At 40.1% G+C, this 17,640-nt stretch overlaps 1 protein-coding gene across 3 annotated transcripts in view; it reads left to right on the top strand.

The window, feature by feature from the left end:
• GPN1 (GPN-loop GTPase 1) overlaps positions 1 to 17,640 on the top strand; it is a 20,747-nt gene continuing 3,107 nt past the window's right edge. Inside the window, exons 1-13 of one of the 3 annotated variants that reach the window (XM_060117931.1) lie at positions 1 to 141; positions 848 to 941; positions 3,036 to 3,075; positions 3,843 to 3,909; positions 4,636 to 4,673; positions 8,979 to 9,057; positions 9,264 to 9,358; positions 10,414 to 10,459; positions 11,109 to 11,255; positions 11,981 to 12,063; positions 13,373 to 13,412; positions 14,059 to 14,149; positions 17,217 to 17,324. In XM_060117931.1, coding sequence (XP_059973914.1) covers positions 31 to 141; positions 848 to 941; positions 3,036 to 3,075; positions 3,843 to 3,909; positions 4,636 to 4,673; positions 8,979 to 9,057; positions 9,264 to 9,358; positions 10,414 to 10,459; positions 11,109 to 11,255; positions 11,981 to 12,063; positions 13,373 to 13,412; positions 14,059 to 14,149; positions 17,217 to 17,324 — 1,039 coding nt within the window. In that variant the 5' untranslated portion in view covers positions 1 to 30. Of the gene's footprint in view, positions 142 to 186; positions 760 to 847; positions 942 to 3,035; positions 3,076 to 3,842; positions 3,910 to 4,635; positions 4,674 to 8,978; positions 9,058 to 9,263; positions 9,359 to 10,413; positions 10,460 to 11,108; positions 11,256 to 11,980; positions 12,064 to 13,372; positions 13,413 to 14,058; positions 14,150 to 17,216; positions 17,325 to 17,640 lie in introns of those variants that run through there. The other 2 variants (XM_060117929.1, XM_060117930.1) reach the window with 2 other exon arrangements.

A 17,640-nucleotide genomic window follows, 5' to 3' on the forward strand; every position in this document is an offset into this window, starting at 1 on the left:
TATGGTTGAGTGGGCGGAGCCAGGAGCAAGATGGCCGCGCTCGCAGCTGCTACGGAGCCGCAAGCTTCCGGGGGTCCCCGGCCTCCAGTGTGTCTGTTGGTGTTGGGAATGGCGGGGTCTGGGAAAACCACCTTTGTACAGGTGACCTGCACGGCGTGGGCGTAGTAGGAGCGCGCGAGAAGTTGTCTGTGGCAGGCGTAAGGCCAGGGGAGAAAGGGAGGTCTCTCTGGGGAGTTTGGAGGGTACCGGCGCCTGGCTTTCAGGGACTTGCCAGCAACCCCTGTTTCTTCCTCCCCGAAGCCGTCTCAGATCCTAGCCTGAGTTCATTCAGCCTCTCTTCTGCGTACCCTCAGTGCCTATTTGTGACGACAGTACTTGGTATTGGAATTGCCTCGCTAGTGCCAGCTCCTCGAAGGCAGAGGCTTAACAAGTAATTCTGGCTGTTAATAGAGTGCTTGCACACAGGCTTTCCGTGTAGCTTCCTAAAGAATTCCTTCTGGGGTGCCTACCATGTTTCAGGCACTGGGGATATAGCGGAAATGACAAGGTTCCCGCTTAAATGGAGCTAATGTTTTTTTTGTGGGGGAGATAGAAACCCCCGCTCCCCCCCACCCCCCAAGTCAATAAGTGACGGAGAGTAGAGGAGTCTCTGTTGGATGTGTGATGAAGAAAGGTAGCGTTTCAACTGAGACTGAATGTTGGAGGTGGAGATCAGAAACGAATATTTAAGGTAGAGGGAAATGGAAGTGCAGAATTCTGGTAAGTTGGATTAAGGGGTGGAAGTTCTCTCTTTTTCCTTTATCATGCCTCTTGGTCTCAGTCCATCCTTCTCCCCATATGTCTGCAGAGGCTCACAGGATATCTGCATAGTCAAGGGTGCCCACCTTATGTGATCAACCTGGACCCAGCTGTGCATGAAGTTCCCTTTCCTGCCAATATTGGTGAGTAAACTGTACCAGAACTTGTGTGAAGTTTCTCAGAGGATGGAAAGCTGTCAGCCTATTCTATGAGTCTTCAATGCTTCCATTTTTAATGTTTTCTAAACTACCTAATTTTGTTTCCCTTGGATTTGCTAGCATCCTGAAACAGGCTTCTTCCTGATTCCCTTTTTCTCTTTGTTTACTCCTTCCCTCTTTCTAAATTTCCTTTTTTTCCTTACCACTACCATTCTCTCTACCTCTTTTGACCCAAGGGTGTCAGACTATGGTTCTTTGGGAAAATGAAGTGACAGAAAGTCAGTCCTCTGGATTTTAAGCCGTAAACCCTTCAGCAGGCTCTGTTACATAAACTTTGTTTATATAGTTTTTTTTCCTTCAAGTTAAGGGCATGTGGGTTTTGTGCAGAGTTTGCTTACTGATCTGTAGGAATCTTGCAAAGTTACGTGGGAAAATATGTATTTATATGCCTGTGTGCATTGTCTTGGTGAGGGGTTCCTTCCCTCTTATCATCAGACTTGTAGAGGAGTCCCTGACTACTGAATAAAAAAGATTAAGAATGGATGGGATCCAGTGTCCTGATTCTTGATAGGATGTAGGTTTCCTGATTTTCAGACTATTCCTTGATGTTAGTCTTTTCCCTCCTGGTCTCTTTTTAATCCTATTAAGCTTGTACTCCAAACATACTAATTAAGGAAGACCTTGTATTAAGAAGCAGAAATCATTATGGGAAGAATTTTGAAAAAACAAAAAAATTCCATCTTTTCACTTAAAGGCTGGAACTCTAATAGTTGATGGGATATAGGTCTACTGACTGCTCCATAGGTTTAGTTAGATATTACTGGACAGACCAATTTCCTTTTTATTTAAAATTCCATCCAAATAATTTTTTTTCTAGTTTTATTGAGATATAGTTGACATACAGCATTGTATATGATTAAGTTGTATAGCATAATGATTTGATTTACAAACGCATGAAATGATTACCATGAGTAAGTTCAGTGAACATCTATCATCTCATATAGATACAAAATTAAAGAAATAGAAAAAAATTTTTTTTCCTTGTTATGAGAACTCTCAACTTTCACATATAACGTGTAGCAGTGCTCATTACATTTATAATGTTGTATATTACATCCCTAGTATTTATTCACTGGAAGTTAGTACCTTTTGACTACCTTCATCCAATTGTCCCTCCCTCCACACCCTCTACCTGATTTGTAGATCGGTAACTACAAATCCAATCTCTTTTTCTGTGGGTTTGTCTGTCTTGCAATGTAATTGACCTGCCACAGTATTTAGTTCCTGGTATGCAACATAGTAATTTGAAATATGTGTACATTTCAAAATGACCATTATGATGAGTCTAGTTAATATCTGTCACCATACAACGGTATTATATAATTTTTGACTGTATTCCCCACACTGTACATCTCACTCCACGACTCATTTATTTTGTAACTGAAAATTTGTACCTCTTAATCTCCATTACCTATTTCTCTCCCCACCCATCCACTTCCCAAGTTAATGCCTTTATAAAAATGTTATCTGCATTACCTTTGTTACCAGTAAGCAAGGAGTAAGAAATAAACCTTTTTTCTTGATTTAGCTCCCTTTTTCTATGTATATGGTCACTGAGAAGGTATTTAAGTTGTATAAAACTTTTCTCTTTGTCTCAGACATCCCTACCATACCTTGAGAGCTCCTAGCCTAACACTCTTCTTGGGTTACTTGGCAGTTGTCCTTGGCCAGTGTGAAGCTGGATAAATTACTAGAAGACAGTGCTGACAATAGAAGCCTCAAAAGCTAATTTCAGTTTCTTGCTGGGAGGGAAGGTACTTGCAGGGTACCTTTTGTCCTCCTAGTCTCTTCCTGAGCTTGCTTCTTTTGCTGTTGCAATTCAGTGATCTTAGCTTGAAAATTTAGAAAACAGATTGGAAAAGTACCTTGGATGCTAAGAGAGAAACTGATTTGTTTGCTCAGAGGAAGCAGAGATGACTTGAGAGGTCTGTTGGCTTAGATATTATAGGTGGAGAGTCTCAAACTGTATTGTTTCTTACGTGTTAAATTCCATTTCATTCTCTCTTTTTTTCCCTCCAGATATTCGTGACACTGTGAAGTATAAAGAAGTCATGAAACAGTATCCTTTTTCACATCTACTTTGGTTGTTGGCTCATCCCTGGCTACTTACTGTCTGTGTATTGTGTAGCTTTGAAAAAAGTGTTTGTGCCTTCCCTTGTGAAATACACTAGTAAAAGCATTCGATTGCTTTCAGGTAATTTTATGAAGAGGAGGGAAGGTGAATGTGGGGAGAAGCATTGTAGGTGATTAGAAATCCTACTTCAGCTTGTGAGTTCCGTTTTCTGCCTTTGTCCCGAACTGCAGGCTGTTGTAATTAGCACAGAGAAGGAGAGGCTAGCTGGGGGCGTGCCTGGGTCCCACAAGGGAGTATTGCCTTGGTGGATGTGTCCATTGATCACCATCCCCTTAGACTGGGAAGCTCAAAGATTAGTAAGATCAACTCTTAGGACATTGCTGTGTGAAATGTGTACTTTCCCTATAGGTAAGTCTAGATAGGAAGACTAATTCTAATCCTCAGGTGGCTTGATGAGTGAGGATCAGAGCAAAGAGTGGTATATAAATGATCTTCATGGCTAATGCCATCAGGCTGTCAATGCCTGATACACCTGTCTGTTCCATTTTGGCCCCATTTCGCCTGGCCATTTCTAAACGATGAATGAGGTAGACATCGATAGTGAATGTTTCCCTATGAGGTTAAGATTGTGTGATACATACTAGTCAGTTGAACACTAATGTTATGCTGTTTTTGTGAGGGATTGTCTAGATAATAAACTTTATCATCTAAATTGATCTATAAGCAATTTAAATCCTCAACTTAGTGTCTAGGTATGGACTTGGACCCAATGGTGGCATAGTGACCTCACTCAATCTCTTTGCTACCAGATTTGATCAGGTATGTCTGTCTCTATTTACATAGACATGGCTGTGTCAAAACCTGTGACTCTTAAATGGCTTAGCTTGATCACACTGAGAAAGAAGGACAATCAACCTCAATGTCAATACAGAATATAAGGAGGCATTTTGGTGGACAAAGAAGTAGGCTATGAGAGGATGATCAACATGGTGAGAGACTTCACATTGAACGTTGTGGCAGCCAATAAAACAAAGACCTAAGAGACCTGGGTTCTCTTCTTGATCTGTTATTGGCTTGCAGTGTTACCCTGAGGATGGGGTGGAGGGATGGGGAGTGGGATGGGCTACCAGGCAGGGAATGGAACAATTATGGGGCTTTTCACTTGTGACAAATTGTTGTCATCTGTTATGTTTTCTCTGTCACATTCCACTTCCTTAAGAGTGTTTGGCAATCACTGATTTTTTACCCCGATTTCACTCAGTGATTCAAGCTGTTAACGCTTTACTGAAGCACCAAGAGAGAGACTTGGCAGGGACAGATCAAGTCTTCAGCTCCTTAGGCCTTGCCCTGTGCTCCAGGGTGTTGTGGTACGGCAGGTGTGGCTATGTTTCTTTGGTTCCATGAGCACGTTAGTTGGTGTCCTCAGACAGAGAACATAGAGATTCAATCGTTAATGGTGCCTGCAGGTGGACCACTCTTGAGAGGGCCCTGTGATTTTTTTTGTTGAACTTGGATTCTGTTGTAATTGGCGTCTTTTTCTTTTAGGTGATGAAATTTATTGAGAAGGCCCAGAACATGTCTAAGTAAGTGATTTCAGTCTAATGCCTATTTATTACTCTGTAGTTGACATGTTTCTAGGGTTTTTGAAGGATTTTGGGTTACTATCAAGTTCTGAGAGGGTGTAGTTAGAGATGAAACCATGATAGGTGAAAAAATTGTTGGCAAGAAGACAGTCATTAAGATGCTCTACATGGTTGGGGAACTAAGATCCCACAAGCCATGGCGCGGCCAAAAATAAATAAATAAATAAGAGCGACAAGACGCTCTACAGTGTAGAGCTCAATTTAATAGTATCCCACCCCCAATCACTTTGGTATATGTTCCCAGCTTCTTAGGAGGTATTTCGAAAATTTGAGTCCACATTCACTTGTCCACTTGCCTTCTCTTGCTTGTTGGCATTAAAGTCTATGAAATACCTTTCTAATCCTTGTTTAAATTAATATAATTTACATGATTCAGGGGGAATATTTTTTAATTTAAAAAGTATCAAAATATAAAACAGGAGATTCTTATTATCATTACCCACAATGAACTGTTGTTAAATTTTTAATAGGTTTGCTTTTTTAAAAGAAAGGAAGACAATTTATTATTTTTGTAAAAAGGATATAGTCTTATTACTATAAATAATTCCTACCATATGTAGTATTTAAAAGATGAAACTATCACCCTTCTTGTCACTAGAAATAGCTATCATTATTATCATTATTGCTATCAGTGACTGTCATCCCAAGCGTTTCTATTCACATGTACATAGATAGAAGGATGGATGGATAAGGTGTTTTTACAAAAATAGGATCATACTAGAGTAGTTTTTTAAAGTAACAGCTTTATTGCAATATGAATTCACAGACCATAAAGTGCACTCTTTTAAAGTATACAGTTTAGTGGTTTTTAGTATATTCACAAAGTTGTGCATTGACCAGAAGTACCTGATTTCAGGGACTTCCCTGGTGGTCCAGTGGTAAAGAATCCACCTTACAATTCAGGGGACACAGGTTCGATCCCTGGTCAGGGAACTAAGATCCCACATGCCACGGGGCAACTAAGCTCGCGAGCCACAACTACTGAGCTCTTGCACCTCAACTAGAGAGCCCGCGTGCTGCAAACTACAGAGCCCGCGCCACAACTAGAGAAGAGAAAACCCGTTTGCCACAGCTAGAGAGAATCCCGCGTGCCACAACGAAAGATCCCTCATGCCTCAACGAAGATCCTGCGGTGCTGCAACTAAGACCTGGCGCAGCCAAAAGTAAATAAATAAAAAATAAATCTTAAAAAAAAAAAAAACTACCTAATTTCAGAACATTTTCATCTCCAAAAGAAACCCCAAACTCATTAGCAGTCACTCTATTCCCCATTCCTCCAAGCTCCTGCTGGCTTCACGTACCATTTTACATTTTCACCAGCAATGTATGGAGGGTTCCATTTTCTGTACATCCTGGTCACTACTTGTAATTGTTTTTGTTTTTGTTTTAATTAATTAATTAATTAATTAATTAATTAATTTATTTATTGGCTGCTTTGGGTCTTTGTTGCTGTGTACGGGCTTTCTCTAGTTGCAGTGCGTGGGCTTCTCATTGCGGTTGCTTCTCTTTGTTGCAGAGCACAGGCTCTAGGCACGTGGGCTGCAGTAGTTGTGGCATGTAGGCTCAGTAGTTGTGGCTTGCGAGCTCTGGAGCTCAGGCCCGGTAGTTGTGGTGCACGGGCTTAGTTGCTCCGCAGCATGTGGGATCTTCCCAGACCAGGGCTCGAACCCGTGTCCCCTGCATTGGCAGGCGGATTCTTAACCACTGCGCCACCAGGAAGTCCAGATGTTGAGCATCTTTTAGTGTACTTCTTGGCCATTGGTATGTATTTGGAGAAATGTCTATTCAAAATTTTTGCTATTTTTAAATGTTTCAGGTACGCATTATAATTTAACATGCATACACTGCAAAGTGATCACCCCCCAAAAGTCCAGTTACCATCTGTCACCATACAATCGATCCCCTTCACCCCTTTTGCCCACCCACAACCCCTTTTTCCTCTGGTAACCACTGATTTGTTCTCTGTATCTGTGAGCTTGCTTTTGGTTGGTTGGTTTCCTTCCCTTCCCCTTCCCTTTCCCTTCCCTTTCTCTTCCCTTTCCCTTCCCCTCCCTCCCTCCCTCCCTCCCTTCCTTCCTTCCTTCCTTCCTTCCTCCGGGTTATTCCACATGTGAGTGAAATCATATGGTAGTTGTCTTTCCTTCTGACTTATTTTACTTAGCATAATACCCTCGTGTTGTTCATCCATGTTGTCACAAATGGCAAGATTTCATTCTTCTTTTATGGCTGAATAGTATTCCACTGTGTATATACCACATCTTCTTTATCCATTCATCCATTGGTGGACACTTAGGTTGCTTTCATATCTTGGCTATTGTACATAATGCTGCAATGAACATAAGGGTGCATATATTTTTTCTAATTAGTGTTTTTATACTCTTTGGATAAATACCCAGAAGTGGAATCACTGGATCATATGGTTAGCTCTATCCTTCATGTTTTGAGGAATCTTGCTACTGTTTTTCATAGTAACTGCACCAGTTTATATTCCCACCAACAGTTTACGAGGGTTTCCTCTTCTGTACATCCTTTTCAGCACTTGTTATCTATTTGGTAAGAGCCATTCAAACAGGTGTGAGGTGCTACTTCATTGTGGTTTTGATTTGCATTTCCCTAATAATTAGTGATGTTGAACATCTTTTCATGTGCCTTTTGGCCATCTGTGTGTCTTTGGAGAAATGTCTACATAATCGGATCCTCTGCCCATTTTTGAATCGGGTTGTTTATTTGTTTTTGGGTTGTATGTGTTCTTTATATATTTTGGATACTAATTCCTAATCAGAGATATGATTTGCAATTTCTGCTGTTCAGTAGCTTGCCTTTTAGTTTTTTGTTTTTGTCAATGCCCAGCAGCTTGCAGGATCTTAGTTCCCCGACCAGGGATTGAAGCTGGGCCACTGTGGTGAAAGCGCTGAGTCCTAACCACTGGACCACCAGGGAATTCCCACCTTTTAGTTTTGATGATGTTTTCCTTTGCTGTGCAGAAGCTTTTTAGTTTGATGTAGTCTCATTTGTTTATTATTGCTTTTGATTTCCTTGCCTTTGGAGTCAGATCCACAGAAACTTCACTAAGACAGATATCAGTGAGGTTATGGCCTATGTTTTCCTCCAGGAATTTATTTAATGTTTTCAGGTGTTACATTCAAGTCTTTCATCAATTTTGAGTTAATTTTTGTGTATGGAGTGGTCTAGTTTCATTCTCTTGCATGTGACTGTCTGTTTTTCCCAACACCATTTCTTTCTTTTTTTTTTTTTGCGGTACGCGGGCCTCTCACTGTTGTGGCCTCTCCCGTTGCGGAGCACAGGCTCTGGACGTGCAGGCTCAGCGGCCATGGCTCACGGGCCCAGCCACTCCGCGGCATGTGGGATCCTCCCGGACCGGGGCACGAACTCGTGTCCCCTGCATCGGCAGGCGGACTCTCAACCACTGCACCACCAGGGAAGCCTCCAACACCATTTCTTGAAGAGACTTTCCTTTCTCTGTTGTATGTTCTTGGCTCCTTTTGTCAATTAATTGTCCATGTATGTGTGGATCTTTGCTTTTTTAAAAACAGCTTTATTGAGATATAGTTCATAGGCCATACAATTTACCCATTTAAACTGTACAATTCTGTGGCTTTTAGTGTAGTTACAGAATTGTACAGCATCATCACAATCAATTTTAGAACGTTTCATCCCCTCAAGAAGAGACCCTCTTCTTTAGTTATCACTTTCTTATTCTCCCTCCCTCCATTTTCCTCCAACCCCCCCCAACAAGTAACCAGATGGTTTCCCAAGAGATTTACACTCTGGTTTTGCTTATCTCTCATTTTTTTTTTTTTTTTTGGCGGTATGCAGGCCTCTCACTGTTGTGGCCTCTCCCGTTGCGAAGCACAGGCTCCGGACGCGCAGGCTCAGCAGCCATGGCTCACGGGCCCAGCCGCTGCACGGCATGTGGGATCTTCCCGGACCGGGGCACGAATATCTCTCATTTTTAATGCAGTGTGTTTCTAAAACTGTCAGTTTTCTCTGTGACCATTTGCAGCAGTGATGTATTGGTGCTCCTGCCAAGGAGCCTGAATACTGGACATTGAATAAAACCCAGGGGAATGTGGTATGCACTTTAAGGGCAACGGGAAGAAGTGAGACTTGGCAGTGTGAAGAGGTTATTTCAGTCTTGAGTAACCAGATGTTAATGTTCTGTGGGATGGAATATCTTTCAGAATGCATAAATAAAAACTTCTTTAATGGTCTTTTTTGACACAGGTATGTCTTGATTGACACACCTGGACAGATTGAGGTATTCACCTGGTCAGCTTCTGGGACAATCATCACTGAGGCCCTGGTGAGTATTCTAGGACTTGTTACTCAGGGTAAATAGAGAGCCAGACAAGAAAAGCTTCTTATTGCTTGGGATCTTACGTGGGATAGAGTCATAGAGCTCTGCACACCTGCCTAAAGTGGTTCTTCCTTGCCACGGAAGGTAGGAGAAGAGTTTGGGGACAGGTCAAGAACCCTCTGACTAAAGCTTTGACTATTTTGTGGCTTTAGGCATCCTCGTTTCCAACGATTGTCATTTACGTAATGGACACATCTCGAAGTATCAACCCAGTGACCTTCATGTCCAATATGCTCTATGCCTGCAGGTAACGCGTTATTGTTGGGCATAGTATTATGTCAAGGTATGAAGTCTCCACTTCTTTTCCATCATTTTTGAGTCCTGAGTGCTTACCCCTAGGTTTTCATTCAGGCTTGCCACTCGCTTTAGTGGCTCTGGGTTAGGGAGGGGCTCTGGGTTAGGGCGGGAGAAGAAGCACATACACTGTTGGCATTCTCTATCAGCCACTTCTCATCTTCCTCCCTTGCTTGTTACAGAATAGGTGTTGAATGACTATGAACCTTCTGGCAGTTGCCCCAAGTTGAATGAAATCCAATTCTGAATAGAATAGAGCCCCTGGTCTAAATGCCTTTCTTCTGTGTTGTGATAGGAAGAGTGAAATTATAACATGAGGAGAGACTGAATAAAAAGATTCATCCATGATTCTAAATGCACGTGTTTTCCCAAGTGTGGTGCAATTAGGAGAGGAAGGACATGCCTCACTAGGCTATATTAGTGCATTAGACCTAGGAGCAAGGCGGACCATGATTAATGCTGCATTTTATTTTGGGGGTATGCAAAAACAATCACCCCGATTTGTCTCTTCTATTATGACTAGGGATGTCTCTTCCTGTTAAACACAAGAAATCCTAGTCGAAATAGAAATCTGATGTTTGATAGCATGATTTTGTCTTCATATTAATTGTTTAAGAGACAGTTAATTTGGTGAAACACACACACACACACACACACACACACACACACACACACACACACACACACACACACACACACACACACACACACACACACACACACACACACACACACACACACACACACACACACACACACACACAACCAGGATCAGTACCAAAGCATTATTACTCTAAGAAAAGGAGAGGGTGTGTATGTGTGTTGTTTGCTTGATGGAAGTGGTGGTTTCCTGCTTGGGAGGGGAGAATATGTGAGTGCTGTGTAAGAATGGATACCTGTATTTAGAGTCTGAACCCATCTCCCTTTTTATTACTCAGTTACATCAGATAACAGGCAAGCAGGCGCTTAAGTGCTTTTACTAATAATGCCTCAATGTTTGATTTTCAGCATCTTGTACAAAACCAAGCTGCCTTTTATTGTGGTCATGAATAAAGTAAGTGGATTCTTCCTGTTGTGACTGAATATTTCTTTTTCATCAGAACCTTGTGTTTGGGTAGGTGAGAAGGATTATTTCAGATGCTGGAGAGCAGATTTAAGCTAACCTGAAGCAAAGTCATGAGCACTTCTAGGAAATGGATTCAATCAAATTGAATGAATATATATCGCTGATTCTTTTCCAAAGTTTTTTTAGGCTAGATAGAGTAGCCCCTGGTCCAGAGCGTATAGGTTACCCCTCAGGATCGGGACTGTGTAAATGGGGGAGGGACAGCTAGTCTATTGGAAGTGGCAGTTAAACAAAACCAAAACTTCTCTGTTGTTGACTAGAATGCAAGAGACTATGTATTTGACTTCAGAGCCTGGAGGGTGCTGGCCTCCACTGTGGCCGTGGTCACTTGGCAGTGGACAGTGAAGGGTCTGCTCTAACGTGGAATATACAGATCTTCATTTAATTATTTATACTGCACAGCAGTCTTGGCTCTTTGTGACTTGTTGCAGTGGAGGAGGAAATGGGGGAAGCAGAGAAAGAAAATACATAATTATTGCTCTTTGCTGTCATCACATAATTAAAAAAATTTTTTTTGCCATTGTTTGATGTCTGACCTCATCTCTGGTTGCTGATAGTTGACTTCTCTCTGGTACAGACTGACATCATTGATCACAGCTTTGCAGTGGAATGGATGCAGGATTTTGAGGCTTTCCAAGATGCCTTGAATCAAGAGACTACATACGTCAGTAACCTGACTCGTTCAATGAGCCTCGTGTTAGATGAATTTTACAGCTCCCTCAGGGTAAACTTTCTTGCTTATGCTGTTGGTCTTTCCAGATAACCTTATAACCCAAAGGGCTGGCTTTGAACCTATTTTGGAAAGGAAGTTCATTACCCTCTGAAAAGTAATTTTTAAGGCATAGCTTATTAAAAGCTAGAGACTTAAAAGATAAATATGATACGGACCCTACCCTCAGAGAGTTTATGGTCTAGTTAGGAGAGAGGCTAAACGCAGAGTTGAAACATGATGTATTGTTGTAACTTATATTGTGATATCTTAAGAAAGATTAAAAGTTGGACCTGATAGTGGTGAGTGGGTAGATCACTTTTGAAATGAGAGATTTTTTGAGGATATAGCCAATATAGGTGTGCTTTGAAGGATGGGTAAGATTTGTGTAAGCAAAAGTGGGTGTGGGTAGCAGCAAGTATGTTAATTGCCCAAGTGAAGACATTGAGGTACTAATTTTTATAGAGAACAGACTGTGGTTTGATTTGATAGGGAATAGATGAACTGCTGCTTGTTTGATCCTAACTATCTTTCTCAGTTCTCTATTTTCCATGGACTTATTTCCATCACTTTTGAGTAGGTATGCCATTTTGTCTTGTTTTAGCTTCATTCTTTGCCAGAGACTTCTTAAAGTAACCAAACCTCTTCTATGAAGATTTTATGAAATTTGAGCCAAATAATGTATGCCATTTAAAAATATACAGTTGTTTCCTCAGTGGCATTAATGATGCTTTTGGCAGGTGGTGGGTGTGTCTGCTGTTCTGGGTACAGGCTTAGATGAACTCTTCGTGCAAGTTGCCAGTGCCACAGAAGAATATGAAAGGTGAGGATAAAGGAACATTCTATTGATGGCACTCTTAGTTACCCACAAGTCTGATATGATAGCTGCTTTGCCAGGCAAAACATTTTGGTTTTCATAGTGTTTGTATTATATTTGCCATGCAGATGTGTACTGGATCTGACCACACTTAGGGTTAACAAGTAGCTGTTAACTTTTTTTAAAAAAAATAGGAGTATAAAATCTTCACTGTATTGAATGATGAAGAACAGGTGTCATCAGACATTGTAAAAAGCCAGATGTTAAATATTTTAGGCTTTGTGGGTCGTATTATCTGTTGAAACTCCTCAACTCTCATTGTGGTGCAAAAGCAGCTATAGACAATTCCTAAACAAATGGGTGTGGCTGTGTTCCAATAAAACTTTATTTATAAAAATAGGCAGTGGGCTGGATTTGTCCTGTTTGCCACATTGGTGGACCCCTGATGAAGAACATAGACTTTGGAGTCAGATAGACATGGTTTAGATTTCTTTTTCCTCCAATTAATAAGTGTGTAACCTTAGCAAGTTTTCCTCATTTATAGATGAGGGATAATAGCATTTATTGTTAAGGTCGTTGTGGGGATTATTTGAGATAATATATCTAAAGCACCTAACACAATTGCTGACATGTAGTAAGCATATTTCTTAATAAATGATTGTTATAACTATTTTCTTGGTTAATACTGGAGTTCCATTTATCTAAAGGAAAGTGGAGTCATAGCACCTATACACTTTCCTTAGGCCTGATAATTGGCTGCTTTCTAGCAAGCTTCATACTTAGCAAGAGCCTAATAGCCACATTGTGGTTTTCAGAAACATTATTTTGATTTTTATTCATCAGACGAGGTTTGTTTTTTTGTTTGTTTTGTTTTGTTTTTTTTGCATGTGTTATCAAAGCCTCAGGATAGACTCTTTTCTGTATCCTTTCATGGTTGCCCAGATAAACGACATAATTATATATTGGGCTTCCTGAGCCCAGTAAGCCTAGCTTCTTTTACTCATCATTTAAACATCTTTTACTCATGTTTATCCAAGTGAATGGCGAACTCATCGGTCATGGTCTCCCCAGAGTTGATCTTCCCAGATCAGCAGTCAGTCTTTTGTCTTGTTGCTGATTTCAGGGAGGGGGCAGGCACCTTGGCTTTTAATTCCTTAGGGATAGAATCTCAGTGACTAAGACTTGTTACATCTGATGTATGGTGACATGAGATCTTTTGTTATTATCAAAGTACTAGGAAAATAGAAGTGATGTGGAGGGGAGTGACAGGATAGATTATTAATCAAAGGGATTTAGAAAGTGTTTCTCTTTCCAGAGAGTATCGTCCTGAATATGAACGTCTGAAGAAATCGCTGGTAAGAAAAGAGGCTGTTTGTGTATTTTAGGGCCACTGAATAAACTATCTCAAACTATGTACTAATCCTTCTGCCATAAACGCTTTTGTTTTGGTTCTCAATGTATCCTTTAGATACTTGTTAATTTAAACCTGTAAATTTGTATGTATGCTGTCTGGATACAGAAAGTCCCCTTAATTATTTTTCTTTTCTTTACTTGAAGTAATAAAAATCAGTAATTTTTCCTTTTATATATGCTGAGCCCTTCTTGTGCCATACCTCCACCCCTACTCCAAGGTCCATTTAAAGGCTACTTGTAGAATTTTGTTTAAGAACAGAGAGGTAGTTCACAGCTCTTACCCCAAATGATCAAGTAACCTGTCCCCATCGGCTACATTGGACATCTTATCACTGAGCCTTCCTGCTGTGTCTGTTTGAGGGTTCTTTTAATGATTTTGTGTCTAATTTCTGAAACCTCTAATACAGTCTGCAGAGCCCTCCGGAATGAACTTCTGCTAATCTGGGCCCACACTGCTCAATGTTTCTGTCATCAGCCATCCCTTATCTGCCTCTAGTATTTGTAAAATTTGTCATCTCCAGTTAGAAGTCTGGCATCTAACTTGGGCCTCCTTTTTTAATATGACAACATTTTCCTCTGTGTATATAGGCCAGTGCACAGAGCCAGCAGCAGAAAGAACAACTGGAACGACTTCGGAAAGATATGGGCTCTATAGCCTTGGACACCGGGACTGCCACAGGTACTGGAGGGTCTTCTGGTGTTAGGAACTAAGAGCGCGGGACACTTGCCTCCACTTAGTAGGTATTTATGTTTAAGGGAGAGAAAGAGAAAAGGATAAAGTAAATGTTGTATAGTGTATCTATCTATCTGTTCCTCAGTCAATTTAGATAAATCCTAGATCTGCGTTGTGTTTAGCTGTCTCTTTTAATCTCCTTTAATCGTGAATGGATCCTTTGTTTTTGTATTTCATGACATTGACATTTTTGAAGTGTACAGATGTAGATATATATCTACGGACATACCTATATCTAACATCTATGTTAAAGAGGAATCCAATGTCTATGTCTCTCATACCACATTTATCTTATCTCTGTTTATATTTTTATACATATGTATATGATGATTCTTTCTCTTCAGGTAGTTTTTGGTTTACTTTGGCAAGATACTTGATGTCTACTTTTTTTTTTAATTACTTTTTAATCCTCCCCCTCTTTTACTGTTTATTTTGACCTAATTTTAGACTTACAGAAGAGTTTCATGAACTGCAAAGAATTGCCATATACCCTTCAGCTAGATTCGCCAAATGTTAACATTTTACCACATTTACTTTATTCTTTCTGTTATATATGTTTGGCTTTACATTTTATATAAATATATAAGTATACTTATAAAATATTTGTATATTATATATAACTTTTTTCTGAATCATTTAAGAGTAAGTTGCAGACATGATGCACCTTTACCCTTGAGGTTTTCTTAAAAATAAGGGCATTATTTTATATACCCTCATTGTAGTTATCAAAAACTAGGAAATTAACATTGACGCATTCCTATTATCTAATGTATAGACCTTATTTAGATGTAGCCATTTGCCCTTTATAGCAGGAGAAGATTCTGGATCTCTGTTGCATTTAGTTGTCACGTCTCTTATTTTCCTTTAATCTGGAATGGCTCCTTAGTCTTTCTTTGCGTTTCATGACATTGATATTTTTGAAGTGTATGGTACTCATATTTTTGTAGAATTTTCTTCAATTTGGGTGTGACTGATGTTTCCTCATGGTTCAATTCAGGTGGCTCCTTTTTAGCAGAAGTTAACAGATGTGAAGTGTTTTTTCCATGTATCATATCACAAGGTACATGATGATGAGTTGTCTTTGATCACTTACTTAAAGTGGTGTCTGCCAGGTTTTTTCATCATAAAGTTATTTTTCCCTTCATAATAAGTATTTTGTGGGGTGATGCTTTGATTAGATAAATGTACTTTTAATTTTCAAATGTTCACCCACTAGTTGTTTGTTTGTTTGTTTTTTGCGGTACGCGGGTCTCTCACCGTTGTGGCCTCTCCTGTTGCGGAGCACAGACCCCGGACGTGCAGGCCCAGCGGCCATGGCTCACAGGCCCGGCCGCTCTGTGGCATGTGGGATCCTCCTGGACCGGGGCATGAACCCGTGTCCCCTGCATCGTCAGGCGGACTCTCAACCACTGTGCCACCAGGGAAGCCCCACTAGTTTTAATATACATTAATCTAGGTAGGGATAGTCTTCATTTTCCTGTGATACATGTTGCAGATATTTTCTCCCTGTTTGTCAGTTGCCCTTTGACTTTGTTCATGGTGTTATTTTGCCATGCAAAAGTTTCTGTTTTGTATAAATTTGATGTAGTCAAATTTATTTATCTTTTATTGCACCTGGTTTTGAGTCATAGTTGGGAATCCTTTACCTACACCTGTGTTAAAGAGGCATTCACTCATGTTTTACTGTAGTACTTGTATGGTTTTATTTTCTGCATTTGGAACCCTGATCCATTTAGGGTTTATTCCTGGGTATGGTGTGAGGTATAGGTCTGTGTTACCTTTTTCATAAATAGTTGTACCCACATGATTTATTAAAAAGTCTACCTTTGTCCCAGTGATGAGATGCTACCTGTATCATATACTAAAGTTTCGTATGTACTTGGATGTATTTCTGGATTACCTATTTTATTCCTCTAGACTGTGTGCCTGTACTGTGTGGCTTTAATTACATATAGAGGCTTTATAGTATGTTTTAATATCTGCTAGGGCTAGTCCTCCTCAAAGTTTTCTTTTTTAGTGTTTCCCTGACTATTCTTGCTCGTTTATTTTCCAAAATGACCTTTAGTATCAACTTAATGTAGCTCACTAAAAAAACTCTTTGATATTTTTATTGGGATTGTGTTATATTAATTAATTAATTGACATCTCTTTGATGTTGCTCTTCCTGTCTAAGAACAAGGAATGTGCTTATATTTGTCAAGTCTGCTTTTGTGTCTTCCAGGAGTGTTTTCCTCATGTAGGTTTTGTTAAATTTGTTAAATTTTTCCCAAGGATTGTATCTCCGTTAGTGTTGAAAATGGGATTTTTCTTCTAACTGGTTATGTTTGTGTTTATGAAGACTTTTCATTTCTGTATTTTAGTCTTTTTATTCTGCTACTTTACTGACATTTTTTATTGTTTGAGTTAGTTTTGTCCTTAATTCTCTAGGGGTTCCTAGGTTGGTGCTCAAATTTAAATATATACACACTCACTCACCCACACTCATTGGTGGACTGGCCTTTAAAGGAGTAAAGTTCTGTTCACGACAGCTATTGCTATAGGTCTAGTAGAGAACAGCAAAGCCACTTGGTGGATTAGGTGCTGGAACCTGGCTGGGTTTACCAGTTAAGTGAGTTCCACGCTCCACACTTTTACTCTTGACTTATCAGCACACTGGATCTGCTCAAATGTCTTTAGCCTTCATAGGAAAAACCATAGCCTCTTCCAAGCTGAGAGCTAGTACAAACAAATGACATTACTATTACTATGAAGACAAGCTACTTCAGAGTTATTTTCCTCAACTTAAAAATGAGACCTCTTGGGTTACTGGCCTCATGAAAGCACTTTGTGAAATAAACTAGTGTAGAAATGTTAAGTGGTATTAACTGTACATTTAGAAGAGATAAGATCCTGCATTTTATCATGATCACTTTCATCCTGCCAGTTTTTAATCATAGTTACTTATTGATTCAAAATCACTTTTTTGAGGAGGCCTATGTTCATGACATGCTACTGATAGATGTTTTCTATGTAGGCAGCTTACCGCCTGTGCTGGACCCTTCTGACTTGATCCTGACTCGGGGAACCTTGGATGAAGAGGATGAGGAAGCAGACAGTGATACTGAAGATATTGACCACAGAGGTGAGAGGTGGCTGAGGTGGCTCATGAGAACAGAATAGCCGCTTATTCTTTCATTGTTTGCCCGGGAGCTTCCTGCTACTGAGAGAAGACCTTGAGCATGAAGCCAGTAACAGGGGAGAGAGGACATGCTAAAGGATGCAGCACCAGGAAGGAGTTCCATATATTCAAAGTTCCTGGCCTTCTTACTGAATGGTTAATATTGAGCTTGATTACGACCTTTTATTAGTCTTGTGTCTTCTCATCTTTAGGTCCTAACTCAATTTTGAGGAATCCAGGATTATTTATTGTAATCGTTGTTGTTTTTTTTTTTTTTTTC

Source organism: Mesoplodon densirostris, chromosome 14 (assembly GCF_025265405.1).
Source record: "Mesoplodon densirostris isolate mMesDen1 chromosome 14, mMesDen1 primary haplotype, whole genome shotgun sequence".
Taxonomy (NCBI): domain Eukaryota; kingdom Metazoa; phylum Chordata; class Mammalia; order Artiodactyla; family Ziphiidae; genus Mesoplodon; species Mesoplodon densirostris.